The 27,755-nt window shown below is 41.9% G+C and overlaps 2 protein-coding genes and 1 long non-coding RNA gene across 5 annotated transcripts; 2 read left to right on the top strand and 1 right to left on the bottom strand.

Moving 5' to 3' along the window:
• The first annotated feature begins 3,202 nt into the window (after positions 1–3,202).
• On the top strand, positions 3,203–10,375 carry LOC137184561 (potassium voltage-gated channel subfamily A member 3). Of its 2 annotated transcripts, XM_067592352.1 has the most exons (4): positions 3,203–6,312; positions 8,095–8,169; positions 9,203–9,320; positions 9,457–10,375. In XM_067592352.1, the coding sequence occupies exon 1, from the start codon at positions 3,406–3,408 to the stop codon at positions 4,999–5,001; it is 1,596 nt and encodes a 531-aa protein (XP_067448453.1). In that variant the 5' UTR covers positions 3,203–3,405; the 3' UTR covers positions 5,002–6,312; positions 8,095–8,169; positions 9,203–9,320; positions 9,457–10,375. The 2 variants fall into 2 exon arrangements, with proteins under 2 accessions (XP_067448453.1, XP_067448452.1); XM_067592351.1 differs by lacking the exon at positions 9,203–9,320.
• Positions 10,376–10,912: 537 nt separating this feature from the next.
• Positions 10,913–18,423, bottom strand: LOC137184560 (uncharacterized). The gene is made up of 4 exons (XR_010928685.1): positions 18,333–18,423; positions 14,172–14,294; positions 13,254–13,326; positions 10,913–12,576 (listed from the first exon to the last, which is right to left on the bottom strand). It is a non-coding gene; the product is annotated as an uncharacterized lncRNA (long non-coding RNA).
• Positions 17,609–25,566, top strand: kcna2b (potassium voltage-gated channel, shaker-related subfamily, member 2b). Of its 2 annotated transcripts, none has more exons than XM_067592350.1 (2): positions 17,609–17,848; positions 19,622–25,566. In XM_067592350.1, exon 2 carries the CDS (start codon positions 19,739–19,741, stop codon positions 21,239–21,241), a length of 1,503 nt encoding a protein of 500 aa, XP_067448451.1. In that variant the 5' UTR covers positions 17,609–17,848; positions 19,622–19,738; the 3' UTR covers positions 21,242–25,566. The 2 variants fall into 2 exon arrangements, with proteins under 2 accessions (XP_067448451.1, XP_067448450.1); XM_067592349.1 differs by lacking the exon at positions 17,609–17,848 and adding an exon at positions 18,506–18,873.
• Positions 25,567–27,755: the final 2,189 nt, after the last annotated feature.

Genomic DNA, 27,755 nt, shown 5'->3' with positions numbered 1-27,755 from the left:
AGGGAATGTATGAACAACAAGTTAAATAGCTAACATGATTTTGGGTTCAGTTAGAGTCTATTGGAAATATATTAAAGTTTTTGGACTGCATCTAAAAGTTAAAAGAATATCTGTCTGTGTCTCTGGAGACTCGCTTCCCATCCATTTTCTAAATGCAAAAACCACAATTGGTGCCCCCCTGTGGTAGTATCTAAAAAGTAACTGCAGCATTACATTGTGGTCTAGGTTGGGATAAAGGTTAGCAGTTGTCATCACAGTTAAGGTAAACCTGTACTATCCTTACAAGTACAGTGCAAATACAACACTAGTTTTTTGTGTGAGGGTGGGACTCTATTTGTCAGGTTGGGTATTGACATACATTGGCCATGTTAATAGGGGACTTCTCAGATTAGTGCGGTCATTCAATGTTTGTTTAATTTAATCTGGAGGAAGCAGATGTTCATGAGCGCCTAACACAGTCATCTCTCACAATTAGCCCAAGGTCCCTTTCCTCCTTTCCTCCCTTCCTCCTTTTGGTGTTGTGTTCCCTCCACTTGTTGATATGTGGTCTGAGTGTGTGTGTTTGTGTGTTTGTGTGTGCATGCCTTACTGTGATGTACAGAGTGTGAAAGTAAAACACACTTTTTTCAAGGTGGACCCCATCTGTGAAAGACATCAGAGGAGCTGACTAAAAGTGAGCTGCTGGAGGTTTTATGACAGATTTGGTATGTTCTTTGTTGAGCAGATTCAAGTCAACTTTCAGGCTTCCTCTTTCTCATTTTATTCTAAGCTCACATATCCACCACCATCCACCCACTTACACCCACCCACACACACACACACAGGGGTGCATACACAAGTGTTTGGCATTAACAATATTATATTTGAAGACTTTCTACTGACTACATTTATCCCCAGACCCAGAGCAGCCCTTTGTAGAAGTGAGGACCAGCACAAATGTCCTCACCTTGGGGGATTGTCCTCATTTCCTCTGACCTTGTAAGGAAGTTTTAGACTCATTTATAATGGGAGATCCCCTCAAACCTCTAACTTTCCCCTACTTGCATTGCATCCCGTGTAGGTGGTGCTTCACTGACCACACAGGTACTCAAATTCACAGTTGGCAAAAATTCTGAATAAAGAAGGAGGCTGCATATAGGTCAACATTTGTTTATTTGTGAATGATCTAATTTCATCACCAATGTTCTCATTTTAAAATGATTAAGAAATCTGGCACATCTTAGATCACTGAAGGCCAGCAACTGAGGGGTTTCTTTAGTTAGTCTGTCCCTACATGTGAATTTTTTTGTGTGGATGTTGAGGAAAAACATGCTCCCATTCTACAAAAAAGTGGAACTGTCATACAGGAAGCAGCCAAGAGAAAACACTTGTAACCCAAAACACTGAATGTCCAGATTAAGGTATGGATAGTGTTTAAAGGTTAAAATCTCATCAGTTGGCAGGTTGGAGTTTTAAACATTTCTAGGTGGCAGAGCAACTCTGGAGGCAAAATAATGATATTGTTGAGTTAAACCTTAATGAGTGGTGCTATTTTTTCCCCGAGCAGTAGCTATTGACAAACTTGGCAATACAATGCAGAAATACAAATAGAAATAACAATGACTTTTTGGGACCACTTTATAATATGGCACCCTTTTATAATGCTTTATAGATCAGTTATAATCCATGAATAAGAACAACCTTTGAGTTGTTAGGCAGTGTTAGGCTCTTTGGGTTTATAAACCCTTTATAAAGGGTGCCATATAAGAAAGTGTTTTCCCCAGTTAATACATGACCACAGCATAACTAGTGGAGATCACCAATTGCAGCCAATGGCTAGACTTCATAATATCGATTGCCATCTGTATGACCTCTTGTCTTTTATTAGGTTTTATTGTATTTGCTGAAGTGCTTTGGATCCTCGGATATGAACCAACCAATGAGATTGTTTCTGCCTGCAGAAAGCTTTACCTCAGAAATATAAAAAGATTCTTAGTTTGTGGTAGTTTTCATTGGTTTTTCATTTCAGCACCTCGGACAGCAGCCCCCTGGGGTTCACAAAATCCCCGTGACTGGAATTTTGAAAACCAAACTAGTATTGGATAATCTGTATAGGCAGGCGGATCAGAGACTGATTTCTAAAACAATGTATTAATCTATTTGATACTTCACCAGCCTATCTGCTTGTGATGAATCATTGTTATTCATTTTTATAAGTTTCGTCTTGTATTAATGATGACATCTTTGGTCACTTGTCAAGTGGCAAAAATGCCTGGTCATTTTTGGCAGCGAATATCATTAAATTCATTCCATATGTTTGTAAAGTAGGATAAACATCACCAATGAGCAAAGCGGAGCTTGTAATCTGTGCGAACAAAAACTCGTCACGTTTCAGGTGAGAAAAACGGGAATCTCTCTCTCTCTCTCTCTCTCTCTCTCTCTCTCTCTCTCTCTCTCTCTCTCTCTCTCTCTCTCTCCCTCTCTCTTTGTCTCTCTCTGTGATGCTCCTGTATTTGCCCTTTTGATATTCACCATATTAGTCCTTAAATATTATATGGGGTTAGCGTCCATGTGTGCCCACGATATCATGATCATTATTATGTCTATATGACATATAGGACGTGGTAGTTCATTCATTCTTTTTCATATTGCTCTTATGTGAGCAACACATTTTCTCTTACACCGACCTGTTCGATCTTTTTCTTCTCTTTCCCTTTTCCCATCCCTGCCCTCCCTTTTTGTTCCTCTTCACTTGAACACGTACCATCGCCACTTTCCCCTGGGACGCAGGGATCAAACACTTCAGCTTTCAGGTGGGATGGCAATCATTCCAACAAGATTTCTTTGTGCGTAATTAAGAAAGTAACGACAGTAGTATGAACTGTATTCCACCTCCATTCAATTGTGCCATGGCACACCCAAATTCGTTTTTTGAATGAACTAAAGCTGTAACAAAAGGTAATGCTGGTGCGTCTGCCCTGGAAAAATTAGGCTCTGACATATTTATGAGTAGCCCATTTGAAAATGTCCTGTCTGTGGGCAATGACCTTGTTTAAAAATGAGATTGTTTGGACTCTCCTAAGTGTGTGTGTGCATGAGCGCGTGTCTACAAGACGGAGAGAGGGGCAAAGCAAGGCGGGCACGCCCAAACGATGGTGTTGAATGACGCTCGTCTGTTGCTTCTTGTGTACATCGGTGCGTCCTGCGATTGGAGGAGGACGGGAAAGGTACCCAGCGCTGGCGCGCTGTGGGCGGGTGAAAGGCCTGTTTATAAACCCAGATCTTTCGCCGTGGGCGGGAACAGCAACGATAGAGAGTGAAAGTGAAGAGCAGGAAGAGAGAGAGAGAGACGGTGGAGGAGACTAGGCTGTGGCGGCGGCTGTGGTTGACCGGGGTTCGCGGAGGGGGCGAGGCGGCCGCCCCTGTATGCGTCTTCATCCGCGCATGGACGACCACCTCAGCCTCCTACAATCACCCCCGCCGAGCGCAACCAAAACCCGGGGCGACAACCTGGTGAACCACGGATACACCGAGACAGAGGCCGACGTGATGACGGTTGTGGCGTGTGACAACATGCTGGAAGAGTCTGCGGCTCTCCCGGGCCACCACTCTCTGGACCGTTATGAACCGGATCACGAATGCTGCGAGAGGGTGGTTATCAACATCTCAGGGTTACGCTTCGAGACACAACTCAAGACTCTCTCGCAGTTTCCAGAGACGTTGCTGGGGGACCCCAAGAAGAGAATGAGGTACTTTGATCCTCTCAGGAACGAGTACTTTTTCGATCGGAACCGACCCAGTTTTGATGCCATTCTGTATTACTACCAGTCTGGTGGGCGCATCAGAAGACCCGTAAACGTGCCCATTGACATTTTTTCTGAGGAGATCCGCTTCTATGAGCTGGGTGAGGAGGCTATGGAGAAGTTCAGAGAGGATGAGGGCTTCATAAAGGAGGAGGAACGGCCTTTGCCAGATAATGAATTTCAAAGACAGGTGTGGCTGCTTTTTGAATACCCAGAGAGCTCGGGTCCCGCCCGGGGCATAGCGATAGTGTCTGTCCTGGTCATTCTCATCTCCATTGTCATCTTCTGCTTAGAGACATTGCCGGAGTTCAGGGACGAGAATAGGGATCCGATAACTATTGCGCCTGTGATAAATGGCACACTCCCATATTTCATCAGCCCCTTCTCTGACCCATTCTTCGTGGTGGAGACGTTGTGTATCATCTGGTTCTCCTTCGAGCTGCTGGTGCGCTTCTTTGCATGCCCGAGTAAAGCCACGTTCTCAAAAAACATTATGAACATTATTGACATCGTGGCCATCATCCCCTATTTCATCACCCTGGGTACAGAGCTGGCAGAGAGGCAAGGAAATGGACAGCAGGCCATGTCATTAGCCATTCTGCGCGTAATTAGACTTGTTCGGGTGTTTCGCATCTTCAAACTCTCGCGTCACTCCAAGGGGCTTCAGATTTTAGGACAGACTCTAAAGGCCAGTATGCGTGAACTGGGCCTGCTCATCTTCTTCCTATTCATCGGTGTCATCCTCTTCTCCAGTGCTGTCTACTTTGCTGAGGCAGACGACCCAGATTCGGGTTTCAACAGCATCCCGGACGCATTCTGGTGGGCTGTTGTCACCATGACCACCGTGGGCTACGGGGACATGCACCCCGTGACAATCGGGGGGAAGATTGTGGGGTCTCTGTGCGCAATCGCCGGTGTGCTGACCATTGCTCTGCCTGTACCTGTCATTGTCTCCAATTTCAACTACTTCTACCACAGAGAGACTGAGGGCGAGGAGCAGGCACAATACCTGCACGTGGGCAGCTGTCAGCCTCTGGCAGACACAGAGGAGCTGAGGAAGACTCGCTCCTCTTCCTCACTCAGCAAGAGCGAGTATATGGTGATAGAGGAACACGGGATCAACAGCGCATTCAAACAGCAGCCCAACTTCCCCACCAACACACAGAACAACTCGCAGAATTGTGTGAACATAAACAAAAAGATTTTCACCGACGTGTAGCCAGTATTAGTCTCATGGCCCTGAACACAGGAAATGGGTGATGTGTCAACACACAGCTGGTTCTGTTGTTGCGCACCAGTGTGTTGAAGCAGCGGTAGATCAGATTAAGAAAAAAAGGAATAAAGAGAGAGAGAAAAAGAAAGAGCAAACCCTGTCTGTTCAGAGACGCTGCTTTGTGCTCCATTCAAAGAATCAGGATTTTTCATTTCAGTGATCTGAATTCATAATTCTCTTCCATTCGCGCCTGGAGAGAAAGAGCTCCTTAAAGTATTAGGCCTGCTATTCCTTTCTGAGTGGGGGAATTGACCTGTTGTGCATTGTGCAATAGCCAGTATATTATCACAACAGGTAGAAATAGACGCTTTATAACTGTGAAAGATGACTGCAAATGTATGCTATACTCGAAGGACACTCACATTGTATTAACATGCGTTATGAGTCGTGATTCGTCAGTCATAGCCTGTGTATAATATTCAGAATCATTTAAATATGTGTGTGTGTTTAAACACATGTAATGTATTAAAAACACAGTTCAGCATATATTATCTCAATTAGACCGTTCTGTGCTCTGCCTTTATTGTGCGTTAAAGTCTAGTCCAAATGCTACTGTCTTTAAAATCAATCCCCTATAATTCCTTGATATTAACTGTCCTGGTAGCTATTTAATGCGTAAACGGCACCATGTAAACACAGGGGCCAGCCGTCTGTCAGTGTGTCATTATCGACGCAAGACACACGTGAGAGAGGAGCAACACAGAGCTCTTTCACGCACACATACAGCGATCAAAGATGGAGCGCGCTTTTCTTTGGATGCCTCAAATATAGCCCGCTGTGATGCAGTCTCCATGGCGACGGTCGTTTCCTCGGTAACCCCAGTCACCGTTGCCATGGCTCCTCTGTTTCCACAGTAACCTCCCAGATGGCTTGGAAGCTATATTGAAGATTATCATCTAAATAGCTTGTCTCCAGTCTGTAATAAGACTGTTTTGTCATCACGTGCGCATCACTCTGCGTGCGTAAAATACAAGCCAAAGCATGCCAGCGCCACTATCGCCAATCAACGAGCCCACTCAGTGATTTACATTGACCCAAAGACAAATTGGAGTAAGGAGGTCTGTTATTAAATTGCCACCATGTACTGCCCCCCCCAAAAAACGAACCAGGCTCAACTGGTGCTAAACCCCGAGAAGCGGAAGGAGAGGCAGAGCATAAGGAATTATGAATGGACTGGGAGCACATTGTGTCTGGCTGTCCTGAGTGCGCTACTGCGGGCTATCAGCAGAGGCTGCTGTTCTCCCACTGATAACATTGGTAAGTTCTGAGCACTGTCGTGCCCGTCTCCTTGTGAATTACTCTTTTGCCTGTAGCCATGAGACCAGCGTTTTTACTGTTTGTAGATTTACATAAGTGTTTTATAGACCTGTCAATTCAGGCAGAGCCGATATTGACTTGATTCCCAATCTAGAGAATTACTCTCAAGAGAATGCACCTTATTGAAATGACATGACCTCGACTCTCAGGTGCAGACCAAAACACTGTAGTACAAATATGCGTTTTATAGCTAGTTTTGTTTCTTTTTCTTTCTTTCTTTCTCTCTTTTAGTTTTTCATGTTAATCCTTAACAATACAGTGATGTCTAACCAGCTGCAGATGTGTACATGTTTACATCTCCATCATCCTGACTGTGTACATTATATAGGTTCATGTAGTGTTCCCAGGTTGTCTTTCACCTTCAGCTGACTTTGTCTATAAAATGAGGCATGAAATGGGCACCTACAGCGTGCCCACCCTGCGTGTCTCAGCGCTGCCCCCAGGTGGCCACCATCCCCTACTAACAGAACAGGTGGCTTTGTGACCTCTGTCTTCTTTTGCCAATGACAACACAGAGACACAGAGGTCAAATAACCTTTAGACTATGGTTTGATACTTGTATCACTATTGGATACTTTACTGTTTCTTACCTCTGCTTTGTCAAATGAATACACAAGAGAGTATTTTCTTTTGTGTAGGTTTTATTATGTATTGTATGAGCTAAAAAAAACAATATATTATAATTTCTTTGTATTAGTGTGTGAATTGGGTTGAAAATTCTCTTGGCCACAGTGTGAGCCACCACCTCGCCTTTTTTCTTGCACCACAGTCTTCTCTTTGAAACTGCTGCACTGCTATCGCTGCAGATTTACTGTATGCCTAAATTTATGTTCAGTGTCCTCCCTGAATGTGATTATTCTAACTGAAACAGAGACGATGGTGCGAAGGACATAAGAAATTTAAAAGACAGGATGGGGAATCTATCAAGCAACCATGTGTGTGCACTTGCATTTGTATGGTACTAGAGTAATAATACTTACGCCTCTCCAGTCATGGTTGAGTGATAACAAGGTCATTCTCATTAGCCAGCTTATCCTGAAGGCAAAGTGGGAGGTCCCACAGAATGACCTCTTCATCGATTATTCCTTTCCATGTTGACCCTTGACCTTGACTTCATATTTTTAAGTGAAAACCTCCATACTGGTCATCAGTTAAATGGCTTGCTCATTTCTCAGGTCGAACAAAAAGCTCCAATGAGGAGAAACACTGGTCTATTGATCAGAGATATATTATCCAGGAGACAAGAGCTACTTGTTTGTCATCTAATAAGATTGGTCAGTCTAGAAGCTATTCTCATGGGAATTGGCAGGATGGATTGGCAAAGAGACAAAAACACTGACATAATACATTACCATGCATACTCATCTTTTCAATTCTTATTCTGTCCACCTCTCCTGATGTGCATCTCCACAGCTCACTTGAGTTTCACACTTGTTTCTCCTTACATTTGCTCTTGTTTCTTTAAATTTACTGTAGTGTAGGCATTTAGCTTGTACAGAGTACTTTGCAGTAATTGAGTTTCTCTCCTCTCCTCTTGAGCTGACAGTGTTTACAGTTTGATTTTTGCATGAATGGTAATGAGACAGCAGGGAGAAGCGGAGCAGCCTTGTGTTGTCAACAAGACCACTGAGCTGTGTGATGGGTCTGGCCGCACTGTCCGACTCTAACAATTGTGCTTGTTCTTTTCCCTACCCTCCTCCTCCTCCACTTTTACTCTCTCAGGTGAAAGCTGTTCCATTTTTCTTCTCAGACCTCCTGGAACCCCCGATGACCCCAATCAGACAGCCTCCCATACAGGTTAATAGACTATATTTGATAAGGAGAGTCAATATGACATGACTGAACTTCAATTAACATTCACTGAAAATCACTGATAACGGTTTTCTCATTATTAAAGGATAGGTTCACAATTTTTTAAAGTCCGTCTTAAAACAACAGTCCCATATGAACACTGAAAGATGTTTTGCTCACTGTAATCATTCATCCTGTTCATTCTGGCTATTGCAGTTTTTCTCAATCGCTTACACACTATGACTGGGACAGTTAACTAAAAACCATGACGCCATCTACCAAAAGACAGACCCATTTCCAAAAACTATAAACACCATTCCCGTTTTCACTCATGTGCTCAAATGTGCTCATTTAGAAATCACTGGCATTCAATATCATTAACTCAAGTCATCACAGCTGGAACCCAATTAACCCAACCCAATTCTGCAGGTGGAAACACTAAGAGTCAAAACTGTTCACACACCAATCAGAAGCTCACGATAGATAGATAAAAGGGCCATGGGTCATTTCACTTGATTTGGAACAATGGATCCACAAACAATGGATTCTATTGGTTTATACTGGTAAATACATGAAAATGATTTTACTGTATTCATGTAAAGAATACAGTTCATCATGTAAAGAAGTTGTTCTAGGGGGAAAATCATAAGCACCATGATTCATTGCAGTTACAGGTTTTTACTGTAGTGTTTTGAATTGATCTCACCAGTGTGTAACCAGCTATTTTCTAGTGTGTATGTGTGTGTATTTGATGGCTTTTGTGTCATTTCTGAAGGCAAAGTTTGGTTTAGATGTAAGATTACATGGTTTTGAGTGGAGAGTTTGGTTTTGACATGGAAATTTGAAGTTAGTGAAGATGAGTGTGCAGTTAAACAAGAGTTTTGGGAAATGGAGCATAATTTCAAGAAATGCGTCTTAGCAATCAAGAAAAACTGTAAAAGATAACTTTCAGCCATCTGAGTTAGACAAATGAAGTGGATATCTTCCAAAGTTACATTTGTTTTAGTATAAAATTCCCTCTTTGTGTTTCCTCGGACAGTGTCTCCATATTGAGCTGCAGCAGAAGTATAGTAACAAAAAGAGGGAATTTGGTACAAAAAAGACGATAACGTTGAAAGACATCTGGTTGATTTGACTAAGGAGGCTTCCTCCATACGGTAATAACGGTAATGGTAATAAAAAGCTATTTGAGATTGAATATTGCTTTAAAACAGACTTAAAAAATTGTGAACTTACAGTATCTGATAAAGATTAATAGCACATTAACCTGCAGTGACCCTTTTTTCTCCTTAGGGATGCTATAACTCTGGTCTTCCTGTTGGGCCAGATGGGCCAAAGTTAAGAATTGAGACAGAACTCCCACTGGATCAATTTTTCTTCCCCTTGCCCTCTTCCTCCTGACTGGTGTCTTCAAACCTGGACTTCTAAAAAGATGTGCCTAGCAGTTCTCCCCCTCCAGTGGATCACCACTCAATCCAAAATTCAGGAAATGCAAGAATTAACAAAAATAACAGTTGTAAATACTCCACTTATGGTTTTGTAGCCGCAGTTTTATGACTGCTTCTGTTCTGGAGTTAACGCACTGTGAGTGGATCACAGGATCAAATGTGATTCAGGCAGTGACAGAATTCAGCTGGAACTGTGTTACGGACTCTGACATTTCACCATACTGCTTTCTCTATGAAATTCAAAAGGACAGATTCAGGAAATAGCCAGCAGTTTTGTAAAGCACATTTAATTCCTGGGATTTACAAGGATTTCTACATTCTGTATTCATGTTTCTGGGAACTGATATTCCATTACGGACAATAACTGACAAACAGCTTTTGCTTCCAGTCAAAAGTGGCAAAAACTGAGGCCGGTCGTGATTTGCTGATATGAAACTGTGATACAAATCAAAGACTGTTAGCCATATGCCTTTGTTAGCCCTGTGCGCTCTGTATTGCTAATATGTGAAACACACACATATGTACATACATGTGCTGGTTGCTGCTATTCCCCTGACCTACACATGGAGAACAATACAAAGGCATGCACACAAACACAGACACACGCACACGTATACGCAAGCCTGTGGAAGGCTCTCTTTTTTTTCCCAGAGTGCACTGGTGTTTTTTGGGATGGGGCAGAATGTTGTCAGGGGAAGACTGTGTATGTCAGTATTTGTTCTGTGTTATTCTGTGCTGTCTTAAACATGACTCATATAAAGAGATTATGAGTTGTACTGTCTTTATTTGACAGGAGCTGCAGCCTGCTTTCACTCAATTATCTAGAAAATGTTACTCACTTATGTCTTGGGGAATATCTAGGTCTATTATAGACCTTATTATCTATTCTGTGTACAGTCAGTATGTTTCAATCATGTCAACTATGACCAGAGTGGGTTGAAACAACATAACCCATGTGGTTGTTTGTGTGCAGTTAATCCTCTTCTCTTATTCACTCCAATATGTTGTTATTCATTAAAAGCAACCTATTCCATTTTAATCATTAACATGATAAATTGTTTACAGTAAGCCATTAGATCAGGTGGTTCCAGTACTCATACAATATATGATCTGTGGTTTTGCACATGATAAAAGAAATAGTGACACATTTTTAATGGTTTAATCATTCAATATTGTCCTCATTTCCTGAGTAAATTGGAGCATTAGTATCCAGAAAATGCTGTTGACATACAGGAAATATCACTGATTAACAAGTGTTTCCCAGGTAGAGACTGTGACAGTGAGTCTTTTAGTAGGGAAACCACACTGACTCGCAGCCCTTTAGACAGCTGGTGACAGAGAAACACACACACTTGTACAGCAGAAATCTCTACTGTAGTTCTGAAGAGACAGAACAAAGGAACCTCTCTGTAAAAGGATAACCAAGCCAGTGGAAAACTTCATCATCTCTCTGCCGGGGAGATAAATATTAACATTCTAGCAGAGGTTTACAGCCATCACACTGTCATGCTGTGCAAGAGCAAGTGTGCTTTATTGCTCCAGTGAGCCCACCAGCTTGCAAATAACTCTGCCATCTCCCTCGGCTTTTGTGTGGCCGTGAGTATCAAACTATGTGATGCATAGATGGAATGTGAAGATGTATCTAGATTAAATACTCCCCAGTACAGCACAATTATGGACAAATCTATCCTACACTGTTTTCTGGCTCTTTTCCTGATATTTTCTTTTTCTCTCTCTTTGGTTTTTATTGTTAAACAGGTTAATGAAAGGTACACAACCGCCTTCAAGATCACAAAAAAAAGTACCTGCGTATGATGTCATGAAAGCTCACCACCAGCCATGTCGCTACAATAGGAAATCTCCATAGCAACAAGGGAGGGTTGTTGGTAAGATAAAGAGAATGACCATACAGACCAGATACAGCCCTCTGCAGGTGCATTGGAGGGATCACCACTTAAGCTGTTTGTATCAGTGTCAACTGCTGCAGCGTTAACACACACACAGCCTCTGAGAGGGCAGGGGTTGGCCGTGTATCATCTGTGTCTGTGTGTGTTTATGGGTATTGTATATGTGTGTCTCTGGCAGAGGAACAGCGTACTGCCCTACAGGCAGACTGGGTCTCACCATGCAGGGACTCCATTTGACAGCAGGTCTAAGTGGAGTTAAGACAATGCCAGCAGAGATATTATGGAGCCAAATGCCAACAACAGCTAATGAGGAAAGTGTGATGGAATGACTTTAAAGTGCTAAACAAGGCACATTAAAAAAGACCTGCGTTTCAGCATCTTTAAATGAATTTAGCTTCTTAACATGTTGTTTTAATTATGTTCCTGACATACATAACAAAGATAGCAATAAGATAAAACCATTAATCTCTGGGCTACACTGTATGCTGTAAACATAGGCCTACTATATGAACATGCACACATATATATTGATTCACTCATTCGTGTAATGACATATTTTCATAGATTTAATCATTTAGAACTGCCAGCTTCACACATTCAACCTTTTGTACATGTGATTTACTTTTTTTCTTAGGACTTTTCAATTGTGTGATATTTCCACATTCACCAGCAGAGCCACAGTATTGGCAGCGCAAGCATATATTGTTGCTAAGGATGATGATGCTGTTGCTAGTGCTCCCACAAAAATGAGATTATTCCTGGATGCTTATTGGCTGATCAGTTCCAGTTTTCAGCCACAGGCGTAGAAGACAAGGCGGGACTCCCATCCAGATATATGCTCTATATGCAAAGACACACACACACACACACACACACACACACACACACACACACACACACACACAAGACAGTCTCAGACATACACATACACACACTCAATGTAAACAAACACATTGAAAATAATATATGCAGCATAGTTCAGACCCAGATGTTAAGATGCATTTTGTTTTTTCTAGCTGGTGGAAGGGGTGATCTGCTGCCAGTCATCTCCATTTATGCTGTCAAAACAAACAGACAGATGGCAGAGAGGGTTATAGTACAAAACAGAGGGAGAGAGAGATGCTGCTGTGCTCTACTGGATGACTCATCACTCTGTCACTGTGACCTTTATCTGCTACCCTCTCCACCGTTATTGTTCCATCCCTCCCCTTCATTTTCATTTTCTGCACACCTTTAACTACATTTCCTGCTGACTATGTTACTCCCCTGACTCCCTCTCCCAGTCATCTTCTTCTTTGTGACATATATCTGCTCTTTCCGACCCAATTTCAACCATTTCCTCTTTTGTTTCGTATCATTGCTCTGGAGTCAGGTGTTGTCTTCCCCCAGGGATTAATGCTGGGTCTGACACAATATTACCACATGTTCCCAAAAGTCGCTGTCACATGAGTCACAGAGAGAGAGAGAGAGAGAGAGATTGGTAGCTGATGCTTGTGGCTGTCAGGCTGTGGCTCGTATACATTAACTGTTGAGTTGATTGAACTGACCAGACAGCCAGCACTTTACAGCTGCCTGCATTGTGGGAAGAGAACGTTTGCTAGGGGAGATTTCTCTCAGTGTCACTGCACATTCAGTGGATGTGTAAGCAAAGAGATCTTTGTATATAATGTATATTTAATATGAATTCTGCCATATATACGTACTCATGCAGTATTAACATCTTTAATATACTCACAAGTTTCCTCTTTTAGCTAAGCCACACATCCAGGGCAGTTAGGCTCTCATTGATTTTTCCTTGTTTTCTTAGGCTGAGAAAACAGCAGAAAGTGAAACCACATCCAGAATCAATAGCGGAGTACTATACTCCTGGTAAGAACACCATGAAAGCAATGATCATCAACAGCCTGGCTGCTCTCAACAGGCAGGTAGAGAACTTCCAAGGGCAATCTATAAATACAGAGGGACCCCAGTGGGAGACATACAGAGAAAGAGAGAGGAGTGAGGGGAGAAAATGTAGGGGAAAAAAAGGATGAGGGGTCAATGTAAGCTGATGTTGTAATTAAGTTACTTAGCTGGTTGTCATCGAGGAGGAGGCTCCCTCCTTGAATCCAATGCCTGTTGTAGGAGCACTATTTTAATAAATGTCATAATGAATTAAGAAGAGAAAGAGGGATTTCATTTGTTCATAGTGGAATGAAAGGTTATGATGGCATTTGGAACTGTCGCTCAGGGAGAAACTAAATTGTAATTTAGCCATATGAGGTGTGTAACAACGCAGGTGTCATCATTAATGCCACTTTATGCATGAGTATGCACTTGGTTAAGTTTCCCCATTCTCCATTTAAGTTGTATACAGTTTGATAAAAAATCAAATGATCAACTAGGAAGCACATGCAGCTAGTGTGACACTATCCAAGCATGTGTGCGTGTGTATGTTAGCATATCAATTTTTCTTACACATATGTTTTTACTTTACAGAAACATGTGCAGTTAGGGTTAGGATTAGGGTAACCCTAACCCTAACCCTATGGTACAACTTTTTTGCATGCACATGTTGTGTATTACATCTGTGTGTGTGTGTGTGTGTGTGTGTGTGTGTGTGTGTGTGTGTGTGTGTGTGTGTGTGTATTGTAGCTTGTAAATGAGTGATCACCTGCTGCAGCACCAGTAGAGGTCATCCAGGACAAAGCTCCTCCCCTGCAGTCTGCTGTCATAAGTTGGATCAACGCCCTCTTCTCTCACTCTCCTTTTCCCTCTCTCTCTTCTACATGTCTTGCTGCATAGAAAAGGGTGGAGATTTTAGGTGTGCAGTAGGTCTGCTGACTCACACACTGATACATAAACATGCTGATCGCACTCACAATAAATCTCAATGGAGCCATTTATGTGGGTCCTCTCTTGGATTGCAGAGAAATTCATGAATGTAAATGATCAGAAGTTTATTTATTCTCTCAGTAAATTTATTGAATGTGCACAAGTGGGCATGGTGCACACTCCCTGTACTTTCCTGTCCTGACCATCATTATTTGATCTACAACAAATATCTGTTTTCTTGTCCACAGCTCAAACAAAACTCAGGCCACAAATACATTTCTGTCTAGACATACTCAACCTCCCCCTGAGTCTGGGGCCCTTGCCCAGTCACTACAGTGCACCAGCTGGCAAAAGCAAAAATTGCCAAATACATTTTTAAAAAGATGTTTAATACAGTAAAAAACACTACTCTGCAGCAACAATGCTCACACACAGTTACTGCAGCCATGTGGGGTCATTAGTTGGAAAACATTCTTAAGTTCCTCCACGAGGTTCCATCTGGTCTGCTTGGCTGAACATAAAACAGAATCAATGGTTCCATCCTGCTGAGACTTGGCACAACCTGAATACAAGAAGGAACTGGAGACAGAATTTAGGATCTAAAATGGTTGGAGGGTTAATGGCCCTCAAAACAGCTGATCAGCTTCCAGTAAAACTATTTCTACAAGACAGAGTATACTGCAAATGGCTTGAGTTAGAGAGATTAGTTTATTAACATCAACTGTATCTCGCACAGATTATGTTCATATGCAGCTATTTTTGAATTATTTAAAGTTTCCATCTAATCAAAAAAATGTTTTTCATCTTGTTACTTTACCTGGATGTTTGAGCTTCACTGTGCAGAATTGTGTATGTGCAGAATTTGACACCGGAAGGCTGTTTTCATATTCATTGCTGTGCTAACCTTAAATCTGATTTAAAGGCATGTACATGAGTGCGATTTGTGACATCACAACTAGTTTGAAGCCAATGGGCCAGTATGCAACTTACACAAATTTGATGTGGAAACTTGAAGCCTCCAGTGCTCCAGTTAAAATTATGAAATGAAAAATATTTGCAAATTCATATATTCTGGATTTTTCAGTGAGGGAGCAGAAGCAGAATTCATTTTGAGGATTTTAACAAGGTAATTGAACCTTTGAGGAAAAGCCATTTCAGAAACAAATCAGTATTCACTTTAGTCAAGCACTTTGGTCAACACCTGTTCTTTTTAAATGTGCTCTATAAATAAATTTTACTTTGACTTTTGACTTTATCCAAAGTATATTTTTATATTTCTTAATACATGCCTGGAGGGGATCTTTAAATATGTTTTTGGCAAAATCCGAAGCTGAACATTTTCTTCAGTGTATCCAACAGAATATTTTTATTGCATGTATCTGCCAAAAAATCCCTGTGGCATGGCAGCTGTAAAGGGATTTTTCGGGAATCGTAAGGTTATAGAATGGTTTAGAGTGTGCAACTAAAACCAGTTGGTTGAGGTCAGGGATTTTTTTTTTCAACTCAATTTTATTTATATAGCGTCAAATAATAACAAAAGTTATCTCAGGGCACTTTTCACATAGAGCAGGTCAAGACCGTACTCTATAATTTATAGAGACCCAACAAGGAAAAACTCCCCTTTAACAGGAAGAAACCTCAAGGAGAACCGGGCTCTACGTGGATGGCCATTTGCCTTGACCATCATAAGAATGTTCATTCATATGAGGACTGACTTTTAACATGAGATGTGATGTGAATGTTGCCACCATATGAAAATTGTTAATGCAGAATAGCTGCAAGAATGAAATGAAACTACATTTAATACAGTATATGACCCACACTTCCCCCAATCCCAGCAAACTCAATCCCATATTTCCCATTCTCTAAGTGCCCTTTTCTCCATCCTGTTACTAAAATTGTGTTATAGATAATTGTTGAGAATGTGGTGGTGGATGATGAATCATTACACTACTGACACCCAGCATTGGATATTGGTGGCCGGGCTCTCAACTGCCCTCCATTTAATATTGGTCCCTCTTCATTTACATTCTTGGACGATGAGGATTTAAGAGTTCCTGGCCATCAATCAGCCTGCTTATGTGAGAGTGTCAATACCTCCTCATTGAGACCTTCAGCCAGAGTGGAAAACTGCTTATCAGCTCTGTGCAAAGTGAGCCACTGCTGTGGTCCCTGTGGTCCCATATCATCATCTTAATCAGTATTTTGACACTTTGATTGGAGTAAGATTGCATATCATGTTGAACCTGTCCTTGGGCAGTACAGAATGGCAGAGCAAGGAGAATGTATGGGGGAGGACGTGCAGTATTCCTCATGTATTCTCTGGAGAGTTGTGGAGTCTCTTTTTCTTTCATGTGCAATTCCCGCTCTCTGCCTGAAGACATATCTGGGTTTTCACCTGTCCCACTTTGAAGCAGTGGAGGAAAGCAGGGCAGGGAATAATCATTGGACTCTCCAGCATTAATTCCATAATTTTTAGTTTATGATTGCATTAAGAGCTGTTAGCATCAGTCTTGTGTGTGTGAATTTGTGCCTGCATGTGCTTAATTGGTCTGGGCAATAATTAGTGGACTGTGATACAGTAAACAGGTCTGTAAATAATCAGAGCATCATCAATGGCTCGACAAATTATACTGTGTAGAAGCCTGCCTCTACATTCTGCAAATGTTAAGGACCTCACAGGGGGATTTTTCCTGTTAAATGGCTTTCTTTTGGGGAGATTTCCTTATCCAAATTGAGAGTCTAGGGATAAAGTGTGTAAAGGCTGTAAAGCCCCCTGAGGAAAATTTGTTATTTGTGATATTGAACTATATAAAATACTTCAAAGCTACTCATAATATGTTTTAGCAGATAGTGTCATATTTGTGCAAACATAAAGCACAAACACATACAATATTGGAGAATGATGTTTAAATTACTCAATTTGTTACTGTTCTCTTAGCTCAGACGAGTTGACCTGGGACTTTGGTGTTCTGTTCACACAATGATTACAGGTATTGTATCATGTAGGCCTATGTTGCCAATTATAGATGCATCAGGGGAAAATGGCAGGCTGCAAAGAATATTTTAGGGGTATTTGTTATCAGTTTATATTTCTAAACATTTTGTTTGTAAGTACTCTCATATGAGATGAGTATGTTTTGCTGAAACCCGTTTCCACTTTGTGGTGGGCGATGCTTCCCCTTTAATGTGGAGCAGTGAGGACAGGAGTGTCGGGAAAGGGGGAGCGTAGAGGGATGGGGCGAGGCGCGCAAGAAGCTCTTAGTATGCGCTGCGATGCCCAACTGCAGCCCACGCAGCTCAACTATGGTGAATTATGGTGAAATATGAGAGACATGGGAAGAGCCGGCAGCTCAAAAACAGTTGGTCGTGATGAGATGACACAGCCGCTGGACATATTAGTCAAATAAGGGAAGAAGGACAGATATGATGGAATGGACTCACGACCTCTAGGCACCTTTTAAGAGGAGACAAACTGGATACAAATACATGCGTCTGCGCACCAAGAGAATCAGGGTGAATTCCTGCATGCCATTATCTGAAATTATGCTGTAGTCCAACAGACAATGCTATGTTGCTTTGTTTAGTGCATGGAGTATATTGTGGCTGTCGATGATCCACACAGGAGAGGGTTGCAAATGGCTTGAGCATGTCTGGCACCTGCCACTCCAAACTAACTCACTCGCACTTATCAATCAACTACAACACTGCCATTTAATCTTTAAATACCCCAGTGCATGAACTTGGCTGCTTTGACACATATTTTCTGAGAAAAAATGTTTTTCACCTTTTAAAAACGCCATCAGAGGACGTGTTATTCCATGGAATGGGTTGTGAACATAAGCCTCCATTTGTTACTAATGTGCATCATTGGTGTATTCATATGGATATTCCCTATTAGAAAAAAGATGGTGGAACTTACGTGGAGATGAAATAAAAATTAACATTTTAACGAGTTAAAAAGCACAGATGAAAAAAAACATAATGGTGGAATACGGACCTGTTTGGGATCAAACAGGTGATTTCGCCTTTGATGAAATCTGCCGATGTATGGGCGCTTCCGACTAGAAATACTGACAGCAGCGCCTCCCGCAACCTCCCTTCTTTAAGTCTGCAGATATCAGGCTAGAGGATTACCTTTGCTGTTATTGACAGCGGCGGCATATTGTTCTGAAGTGGGGGCGTCACATTTTGCTGATGTCAGAATTTTAAGATTTACTTTCACGAAAATTACTTTGTTCCCACCACAACATCATCGCCCCTCCAGCTGACTTCAACCTGTAGCCTACTGTAGCTGCATCACAGCATGTATCTGCCGGTCACTGAGGCGAGGGAGGTAACACCTGCATCCTCATCCCTTGTCCCCTCTCCCACTCCCACTGCTGCGTTGCTGCAGAGCTTCGGGTGATATATGGCTGGCAGAAAGGAGCTGCTTTGACCGTGGGGGCTGACTTTGGACACTTCTGCTGGGCCCGTTACGCATCACCACGACAATCAGAGGGCAGACTGTAAACAAGTCTTAGAAGAGCCTGTGAAAATAGGTAGGACTTTTTGATTTGCATTCAGATATTGCAACTTTGGTTGTGTCTCTAAAGTAGCCTTAAATACACCTGCATTTTAAGACAGCTTTTGTGCCATGGCCTATGACGTGTGAAGTATATGTCACTGGCCTATATGTCATCTACTGGCTATGACACATTTCCCTAAATGGAACTATTAATTTAATTAAATCAGTGATTTGCTGAAGTTTTTCTGGGCTTTGGAAGAGAATGTTGGTCACATCATATATACAGAGAGAGGAAATTCATCTCAGAGATTGTATGGAGCACTCAGTATATAATCAGATTTGTTGGTTGTAATTGCACCCTGTGAGAGCTGATGCAGTATTACTGGCGAGCATATTGATCCTGCAGTGTGCTCTTATGAGAGAGAACTCATAACCTAATACACATAGACACAATGGAACCAATATGCTCAAATGGTTCGGCCCCCCCGCTTGTTATTTTCAACTGGTCCTGCACTTGACTGTTTGCATGAAGGTCTTGAAATAGTAATATCTGTAATATCAGTAATTCTGGGAATTACTTAGCCTGTGGAAATGTTACATTTAACAAAATAAAGAGACTATAAACAGTTGTAGGTTAGAAATATATGCCAATTAATACAAGTTGTTGAATGTGCGTGCTTAAAATCTTTCATGCTCATCCAGTACAAAAGACAAAAACATGGCACACATGGTAATCACAGCTAACATCACAGCCTTTCTCTGCCCTCTGTCCTGTCTTTTAGCTCCTCACAGGCAGATCTGCCTATACCTGAACCCACAAGCGTGTGGAGCCTTTATCTCCTCGTGGCCTGACGTGGCCCCACCCTGTCTGAAAGCTGCAGGTCCCATCTCCCTCCAGTATGACGGTTGCGACCGGCGACCCTGCGGACGAAGCAGCAGCACATCCAGGTCAGCCTCATGACCAATATGACCCGGAGCCGGATCATGAGTGCTGTGAGAGGGTCGTCATCAACATCTCGGGCTTACGCTTTGAGACGCAGCTCAAAACCTTGTCCCAGTTTCCAGAGACACTGCTGGGCGATCCCAAGAAACGGATGAGATATTTTGATCCTCTCCGAAACGAGTACTTTTTTGACCGGAATAGACCAAGTTTTGATGCTATCCTCTATTATTACCAATCAGGAGGGAGGTTGCGCCGGCCTGTTAATGTGACCCTGGATATTTTTTCTGAGGAGATCCGGTTTTATGAATTAGGTGAGGAGGCTATGGAAATCTTCAGGGAGGATGAAGGTTTCATAAAGGAAGAGGAGCGGCCTCTGCCAGAGAATGAGTTTCAGAGACAAGTGTGGCTGCTGTTTGAGTACCCAGAGAGCTCAGGTCCTGCTCGCATCATTGCCATCATCTCTGTCATGGTGATTCTTATATCTATTGTCAGCTTCTGTCTGGAGACACTGCCAGTTTTCCGAAACGAAGATGAGGAGATGTACAATTATCCATTCCAATCTATGTCCAACGTAACCTCTACCTATGACAGCTCTACATATTTTACAGATCCTTTCTTCATTGTGGAGACCCTCTGCATCATCTGGTTCTCTTTTGAGTTCCTAGTCAGGTTCTTTGCCTGTCCAAGTAAAGCTGGATTTTTTGGCAACATCATGAACATCATTGATATTGTGGCAATCATCCCCTACTTCATCACCCTGGGCACAGAGCTAGCAGAGAGGCCAGAGGACAGCCAAGCAGGCCAGCAGGCTATGTCTTTGGCCATTCTCCGTGTCATTCGTCTAGTCAGAGTGTTTCGTATCTTCAAACTCTCACGTCACTCCAAGGGGCTCCAGATCTTGGGGCAGACTCTGAAGGCCAGTATGCGTGAGCTGGGCCTCCTCATCTTCTTCTTGTTCATCGGCGTGATCCTCTTCTCCAGTGCTGTCTACTTCGCCGAAGCAGACGAGCCACATTCCCAGTTCAGCAGCATCCCTGAGGCCTTTTGGTGGGCTGTGGTTTCCATGACCACTGTGGGCTACGGAGACATGGTCCCAACTACCATTGGAGGGAAGATTGTGGGGTCTCTCTGTGCAATCGCCGGTGTGCTGACCATTGCCTTGCCAGTACCTGTCATCGTGTCGAACTTCAACTACTTCTACCACAGAGAGACGGAGGGTGAAGAACAGGCACAGTATCTGAATATCCCAAGTGTGCCTAAAGCCAACTCAGCTGAGGATCTGAAGAAGAGTGGACGGAGTGGCAGTGGATCCACTCTCAGTAAATCCGACTATGTGGAGATCCAGGAGGCTGTGAACCACAGCACTGAGGACTTCAGACCAGAGGCCATGAAAACAGGAAACTGCACCCTGGCCAACACTAACTATGTAAACATCACTAAGATGCGTACAGATGTATAATGTCAGCTGCTGTAGATGGTTAACTTAAGCTCGGGTCTGCAGGGACTGTAACAGGAGGATGAAGGTGTGACTCCCTGTACTGACCAACGTATGGCACCCAGTATGGAGGTCCAGAGCAGACGAGTGAGATTAACTTGGAGAAGAGGTCAGCAGAGAGAACGTCATGTTCTCCCACGTCCGAAGGTCCAATCAGAGCATATCATAGAACTGCCATCCGTCTTATTTGGGACATTGTTTGTGTCTGCATGGAGTTAGTCTTACCTATGTGACAGTAGTCGTCCTGCTCGCAACAGTAGCCAAATAGTAGCCTAACCAGTAATAATCTATATTAACAGCATAAGGGACCACCTGTTTCTACTTTCCTTCTCAAACTGCCGCCGGGAGAAGATGCACGCCAACAATAATTTAGATCAGCGTAACTTTTATTTTAAAATGTAACTTAATTAATCAACTTGTGATTAAAAACAGGCCATACTATCAGCATTCATGAGCAATTTCTGCTGCTCTAACTGCCAAGGTCCTGACTCAGAGAAAAACAAAATCACTGAGATCACAGCCATTGTGTCAGGGCGAAACTGAATTCAGCAACAGAGAAAGAAAGAGAAAGAGTGATACTAATATGCTTTTGGCCAAATGGTCGTGTGTTGCTTTCTCTGTGAGAGAAAAAAAGCTTCATTCAATGGACCTGAGTGCACTAGCATTCCTGCCTTGGCCCTAACTATATATTGTCTAGTACAAACTAGTGGCCTCTATAGAGACCAAGAGATAGATGACAGTGCTGTGCTGTAATTCTGGACCACAACAGCACACCACCTTATTTTTCCTGCCATTGTTTCTTGATGAAGCTCAAGAGGATTTATCGCATGTACACATACCAAGACTTTGCCTTTTTTTGTTTACAGCCAATGCAGGCTAGCAGGTGGATGAAAGAAATATGTCTTTAAACAGAGTGAATGTCTTGTTTATTTATTCGTGTTTGTACATTTTACTTGTCTCCATCAATGTGTGCTTCTTTAGCAATAGGATGAATGTGTGCTTTTCAACTCTCATAGGGTGAGCACCCACATTTTTTATGGTTGAAACACCCAACGTGGAAGGATAGATAATGAATATAAGTAGTGTTCTGTGTGAGTGCCTATTTCTCCACCTTTTTAACTGTACCTTTAAGTGTCTCTTTAGCTGCCGCCTGGGTCCACTGTAACAGATGTGCAGTGAGTAATGTTTAGTTTGACACTACTGCCCAGCATAAATGTTGCTGTTCTTGACTTCATAGCATTCCATGTTTGTAGAAATACATAAAATGAGATTAAGGAACCAACTACAGTGAGATTTAAGTTAGTTGTTTTTGTCAGAATCCAGTTTTGTAACAGTTAAAGGTTCATGGCAGCAAAGTTAACTGGTTCAATGTACAATTAATTAAGGCTTTTAATGTATTAACCCTAATATTTCACAATTCTAAAGGCCCGACCAAAGCATGAGCTCAATCAGGCCAACTGAAATCAATTTAGGAGACTTTTAAGGTCCATCTATTGTCATACCAGCAATGCCAGCTTTGTATTATTCAGTCTTACTGTAAGCTTGTGTATAATATCCAGACACCCATTAGCAATACGGATGAAATCGATTGCTCCTAGCTAATTTAAATGCATGAAGGATCTAGCATCATCAGTTTATCCTGGCATGCCCTCTCTCCCATATAGTTCTCCCGTTAAAACAACAAATCAAAATTAGTGAGCTTTGTCTGCCTCTGGAACAAGTTAGATAAAAATATTTTGCAATTATTTCACTGTTAGATTTTACAGCATCAAGTGTCAATCATCAGGTCACCAAAGACAAATGTGCTGCCACCTGGCTTATCTTGGATTGTAAAAGAGATTTATTGTTTTCTCAGTATTTATTTATTTAACTTTTTTGTACCCATGCATTTTGAACAATCATTACATTGGTGCATTTTGCCCATATTCTAATGCAGGACGTAGGCTATATGTTCTTCATCAGCTTTTTATCAAACAGATGCTGTTCTGCTATTGTAGTACTGCATGTCCTTTGAAGTATTCATTGTAGCATGCGTTAGTATGAATAATACTTAAAAGGCAAATTGACTTAAATATATTCCAATATCTCTATAGGTACCGGCAGTATGTGCAATATATGAAAGACAAGTGTCTTGTATTAGATGTGTGTACACTTTGTATATGCACCTTCTTGCCGTTGCTATTTGAAATCCATGTGAAGTATTTACCCAGAGGGCTTTGTGTGCCCACGAGAAGATTTGTTTTCCGTTTATAATGCAAGGAAGATTGATAAAGTAAGAGCTGGTTAAACAAGAGAGGAAACAGGAAGTTTGGTGAAATAGAGAGTCCAAAGCCACAGGGACAGCTAAACATATGATCCACAGTTCAGACTTTAACTTGTGTGCTGCTCCCTTTAGCTTTATTGTCTTTGTAGTCAGTTTCAGTCACAGCCCAGTAACTGTGTCTCATAGTGAAAGCACAACAACAGCTACCTACTATCTGCTGCCAGCACAGTGGATGCAGACTCAAATAGTTGGTCAGTTAGACTTTTTGCTCAGCCAAGTGTATCATAATGCTCCAAGGGACTGTCTGAGTGCCCCTATCTCTGATATATAGGTCCATCAAGCTCAGTGTGTAGTGTTTTCTGTGTATGTGTATGTGTGTGTGAGAGAGAGAGAGACAAAGAGATTGTGAGAGAAACAGAGCTTTTAGATACAAGCTGAGCATGTAGCTCTTAGAGACAACTTGCTGGCAGTTATCGGCCAGAATGACTATGGTGCTCTGTATATTCTATTCCATCACAGCACACTGTTTACAGCCTGTGCATATTTATTCAACAAATGCATATAGTATATTCGACAGGTAAACAGAGGGGAATGTCTTGCCACACTCACTACAGATCAGATCTATCAGCATGTGTTGACTTATGAGATATGCTACGGCATCAGCCAAGGCCAGTTACTGGGAATTGTGGAGTGGAAATAGAGGAAAGAAGAGGAAAGGTTGGGAAGTAAAATATGTTAATGAAAGTTAGATAAACACTGCCCACACCCTCCTTTGCTTTTTACTCTGATGTGTAATTGTATTTCTCCTAACAAGCTTTTATGTGCTGGAACACCTATGTGACTTTATGTGGCCTGAAAGCTTCGTCTGGACTGCCGTCTTTTCCACTCTTGTTACCAAGCACACTGTTGAAGTGACACTCTCTGTCAAGACAAAAACATTCTCATGGGAGAAACCAACATTGACGGCACATCAGGATAATCCGAACACAAGGAAAACACATCTCTGCTGTACTTCATAATACAGACTAGAGGACACTTGATACACACTCAAAGACTTTTAAACATATACAGCCAGTGTACACACACTGCCTGTGAACATACATATACCTTCATGGTCACCTCTGCTGTCAGGAGAGTCACCTGTGGTTCTATCAAACATCAAGGCCACAAAGTGAATGGACTTCAACCCACTGCTGGTGATCAACAAACGTAGCCATGTAAACAATGTATCTATAAGCTGCTTTCAATGATGTCTTAAAATGCCTAAAGCTTCAGCTTTAAATTGAGCTTCTGCCATGTTCAGATTCCTGTGTAGCAGGGAATCGAAGTGTATGCTTGCTGAACTAATCCAAGAAACTAAAGTTGTGCTGTAGGTGAATTATCTCTTAGTTTTGGTATGCTCCAGGGACAAAGGATGGAAGTATATTAAAAAATCAAAAAGGAAATATAATTTCTATGAGAACTTTAACTTATTTGTGTCATCAGACACTGTATAATTGATCTGTTTGTTTGTTTTTTTCACTATGTTTTTCTATTTGAATGTCATTATTAGGTCACCTTTGAGCCTCACACAGTGCAGGGGCTGAAGTCTGACTAAAATACACATGCAAGCCTTGGACAAATAGATTCTGCCTTTATATTTTTACCCTTAGCCAACCACCTCCACTTACTTTCTACTTATGCCACTTCCTCTACCTTATTCATCTATTTGCCAATCACAAATCTTCAGCTCCTTCACTGTATTACGGCCTCTGCTCATAGTGGTCTATACTCTGTCTGTATAAAGCCTGTGTTTTTTTCTACCATTGTAAGACCATGACGCAAACTGTCCATTGTTACACACAAAGGAAATATGGATCTGAACACTTGACATGCCCTTCACAAGGACTTCCAATGGATATAAACCGATTGAATAGAGAATATCTACACAGAGATTCTTTCATCATTCAAAATAATTGTAAATTATAAAACTACTATGAATAATAATGGTCTTGATGATGATATAATAATAACATCTTTATGATAACCTCAAGCTGCTGTTGTGTCTTTCTCGTGATGCAGGATGTTTTACAAAAGGCCTTGTGTGAAGACAAGTGTCTTTTTAAAAAAAGCAAAGGGATTTGTAATTCAAATTGGGGATTTAGATCAGTTTGGACCATAATGATGCCCATACTGTCCCAAAGGCCACATCAATTTTCCAGGTGTTTGGGATAATGATTTTTAACTGTGATGTTTTTCACCTTAACAATAAACAGACATGTGACAAATTAAAGGAAAAACCAACATACAGTGTTTTAGTAAGGTGTTGGGCCACCATGTGCTGTCAGAACAGCTTCAATGCTCCTTGGCATTGGTTCTACAAGTCTCTGAACTCTACTGGAGGGATGAACACCATTCTTCCAAAAAGATATTCCTTCATTTGGTGTTTTGATGATGGTGGTGGAGAGCGCTGTCTAACGCATCCAAAATCTCCCATAGGTGCTCAACTGGGTTGAGATCTGGTGATTGTAGAGGCCGTAGCATAAGATTCATTTCATTTTCATACACATCAAACCATTCAGTGACCCCTCATGCCCTATGGATGGGGGGGCATTGTCATCCTGGAGACCACTCCCATCAGGATAGAAACTTTTTAACATGGATAAAGGTGATGACTCAGAACAACTTTGTTTTGATTTGCAGTGACCCTTCCCTCTGAGGGGATAAGTGGACCCAAACAATGCCAGCAAAATGACTCCCATAGCATAACAGAGCCACCAGACCCCCTCACTGTAGGTGTCAAGCATTTAGACCTGTACCAGTTTTTCCTTTTATTAGGTGCACTTAATGCAAAGAGAATTAAGTCATGGGAATGAAAACTGAAGGTTCCATATACAGCATAAATTTATGAAAGCACCACTGAAATTCCTGACCATTACAGAAGGTATATTTGAATTGACTGTTGACCCTCACCTTCTCAATGGTTTTGTGTCCCGTTTCCCATAAGTGAATCTTACACTCTCTGTGGTTTACTGAGAAAGCAAAGTGGTCTATTTATACAAAGCAAGGAGGAGGAAAGAGAGGCAGAGAGATTTAGAAGGAGTGTAGAGAGCAAAATGCTCTCGACTCCTGGTTCAACATGGAGTGGGACAAGTACAAACACTCTGTAGTATCCGTGCCATTTAGTAGTGTCTCACACATCCTAGTAGGTGGAAATGTTTGTCTCTCCTCTTGTTGTAACTCCCTTATGCTCTCATCACTGCTCCTTGAGTTCTGGCTTCGCTCTCTCTATTATTTTCCCCTCTCACATTTCATTTCCCACACATTTTCTCTCTCTCTCCCTCCATTGCTGCTTCTCCAGTGGCTCTAAGCACCAAAGTAATGCACAGTGGGTGATCTGATTCTCCTCTCAGACATATATTAGCAGGAGTAATGCTCCATCTGGTTGTCTAGGTGGACTGGGTTCCGGTATGTCAGCTAAGGACAGTAGCCAGGCAGCCTTCCAGATAACTGATGGATATTGATCCACTGATTGCTGTAAAAGGAGCTTTGCTCAAGTTCTCTTAAAGCCCGTTAGACAGCCAATATGCCACCTATATCACAAATCTTTGGTTTATCCTGTCTTACAATGCATGCGAGGATATTCCCTGCTTTTGACCTGACTTACTTTGAAGGCAAGGCTCATTAAATGATTTAAAGCGGCCACAAGAAAATAATAAAACTGATATATTAACAGTTAAGTTTCCCTGCCTATATCCTCTTCTGACGCCTGTCATTTTGATGGACACAAGTGCACTTGTGTTTGTATGTTGTATGAGGCAATACCCAATAGACCGAGTGAATGCCTCACACGCTGTGAACATTTGCCCATTGCAGTATGAGCTGATTTATAACCTAATACACAGCCCATTTAATGGCCTGTCAACCTGAACTTGCTTTATAGCAGACCAGCTTCCATGAGGGAAACCTCTGTGTGTACTGTGCACATCTGTTCATTTATGTGTGTGCATGTGGAGGAGGGGAAGCCCTTTTTTCATTATTCCTGTCCCAACAGTGGAAGCCCCCTGTGTTCACCTCTTCTATTAATAGCGCATACAGCAGGTTTCCTTTGTGTTTATAGGGAATGCCTCCTTCTTGCTTTCAATAGGTAAATAGAAGATTGTGTATATTGCTGGTGTGGAGGACTAAGATTTTGTGTTAGATCTGTAGTTTTTGTCGAACACAAAGGAAAATCTA

This window comes from Thunnus thynnus, chromosome 6 (assembly GCF_963924715.1).
Source record: "Thunnus thynnus chromosome 6, fThuThy2.1, whole genome shotgun sequence".
Taxonomy (NCBI): Eukaryota; Metazoa; Chordata; class Actinopteri; order Scombriformes; family Scombridae; genus Thunnus; species Thunnus thynnus.
This window is presented reverse-complemented; position numbering and strand designations above follow the sequence as displayed.

What these genes read in the sequence shown, in the direction of transcription:
- LOC137184561 (XM_067592351.1), top strand. Translation starts at nt 3,406, where the DNA reads ATGCGTCTTCATCCGCGCATGGACGACCACCTCAGCCTCCTACAATCA.
- kcna2b (XM_067592350.1), top strand. Translation starts at nt 19,739, where the DNA reads ATGACGGTTGCGACCGGCGACCCTGCGGACGAAGCAGCAGCACATCCA.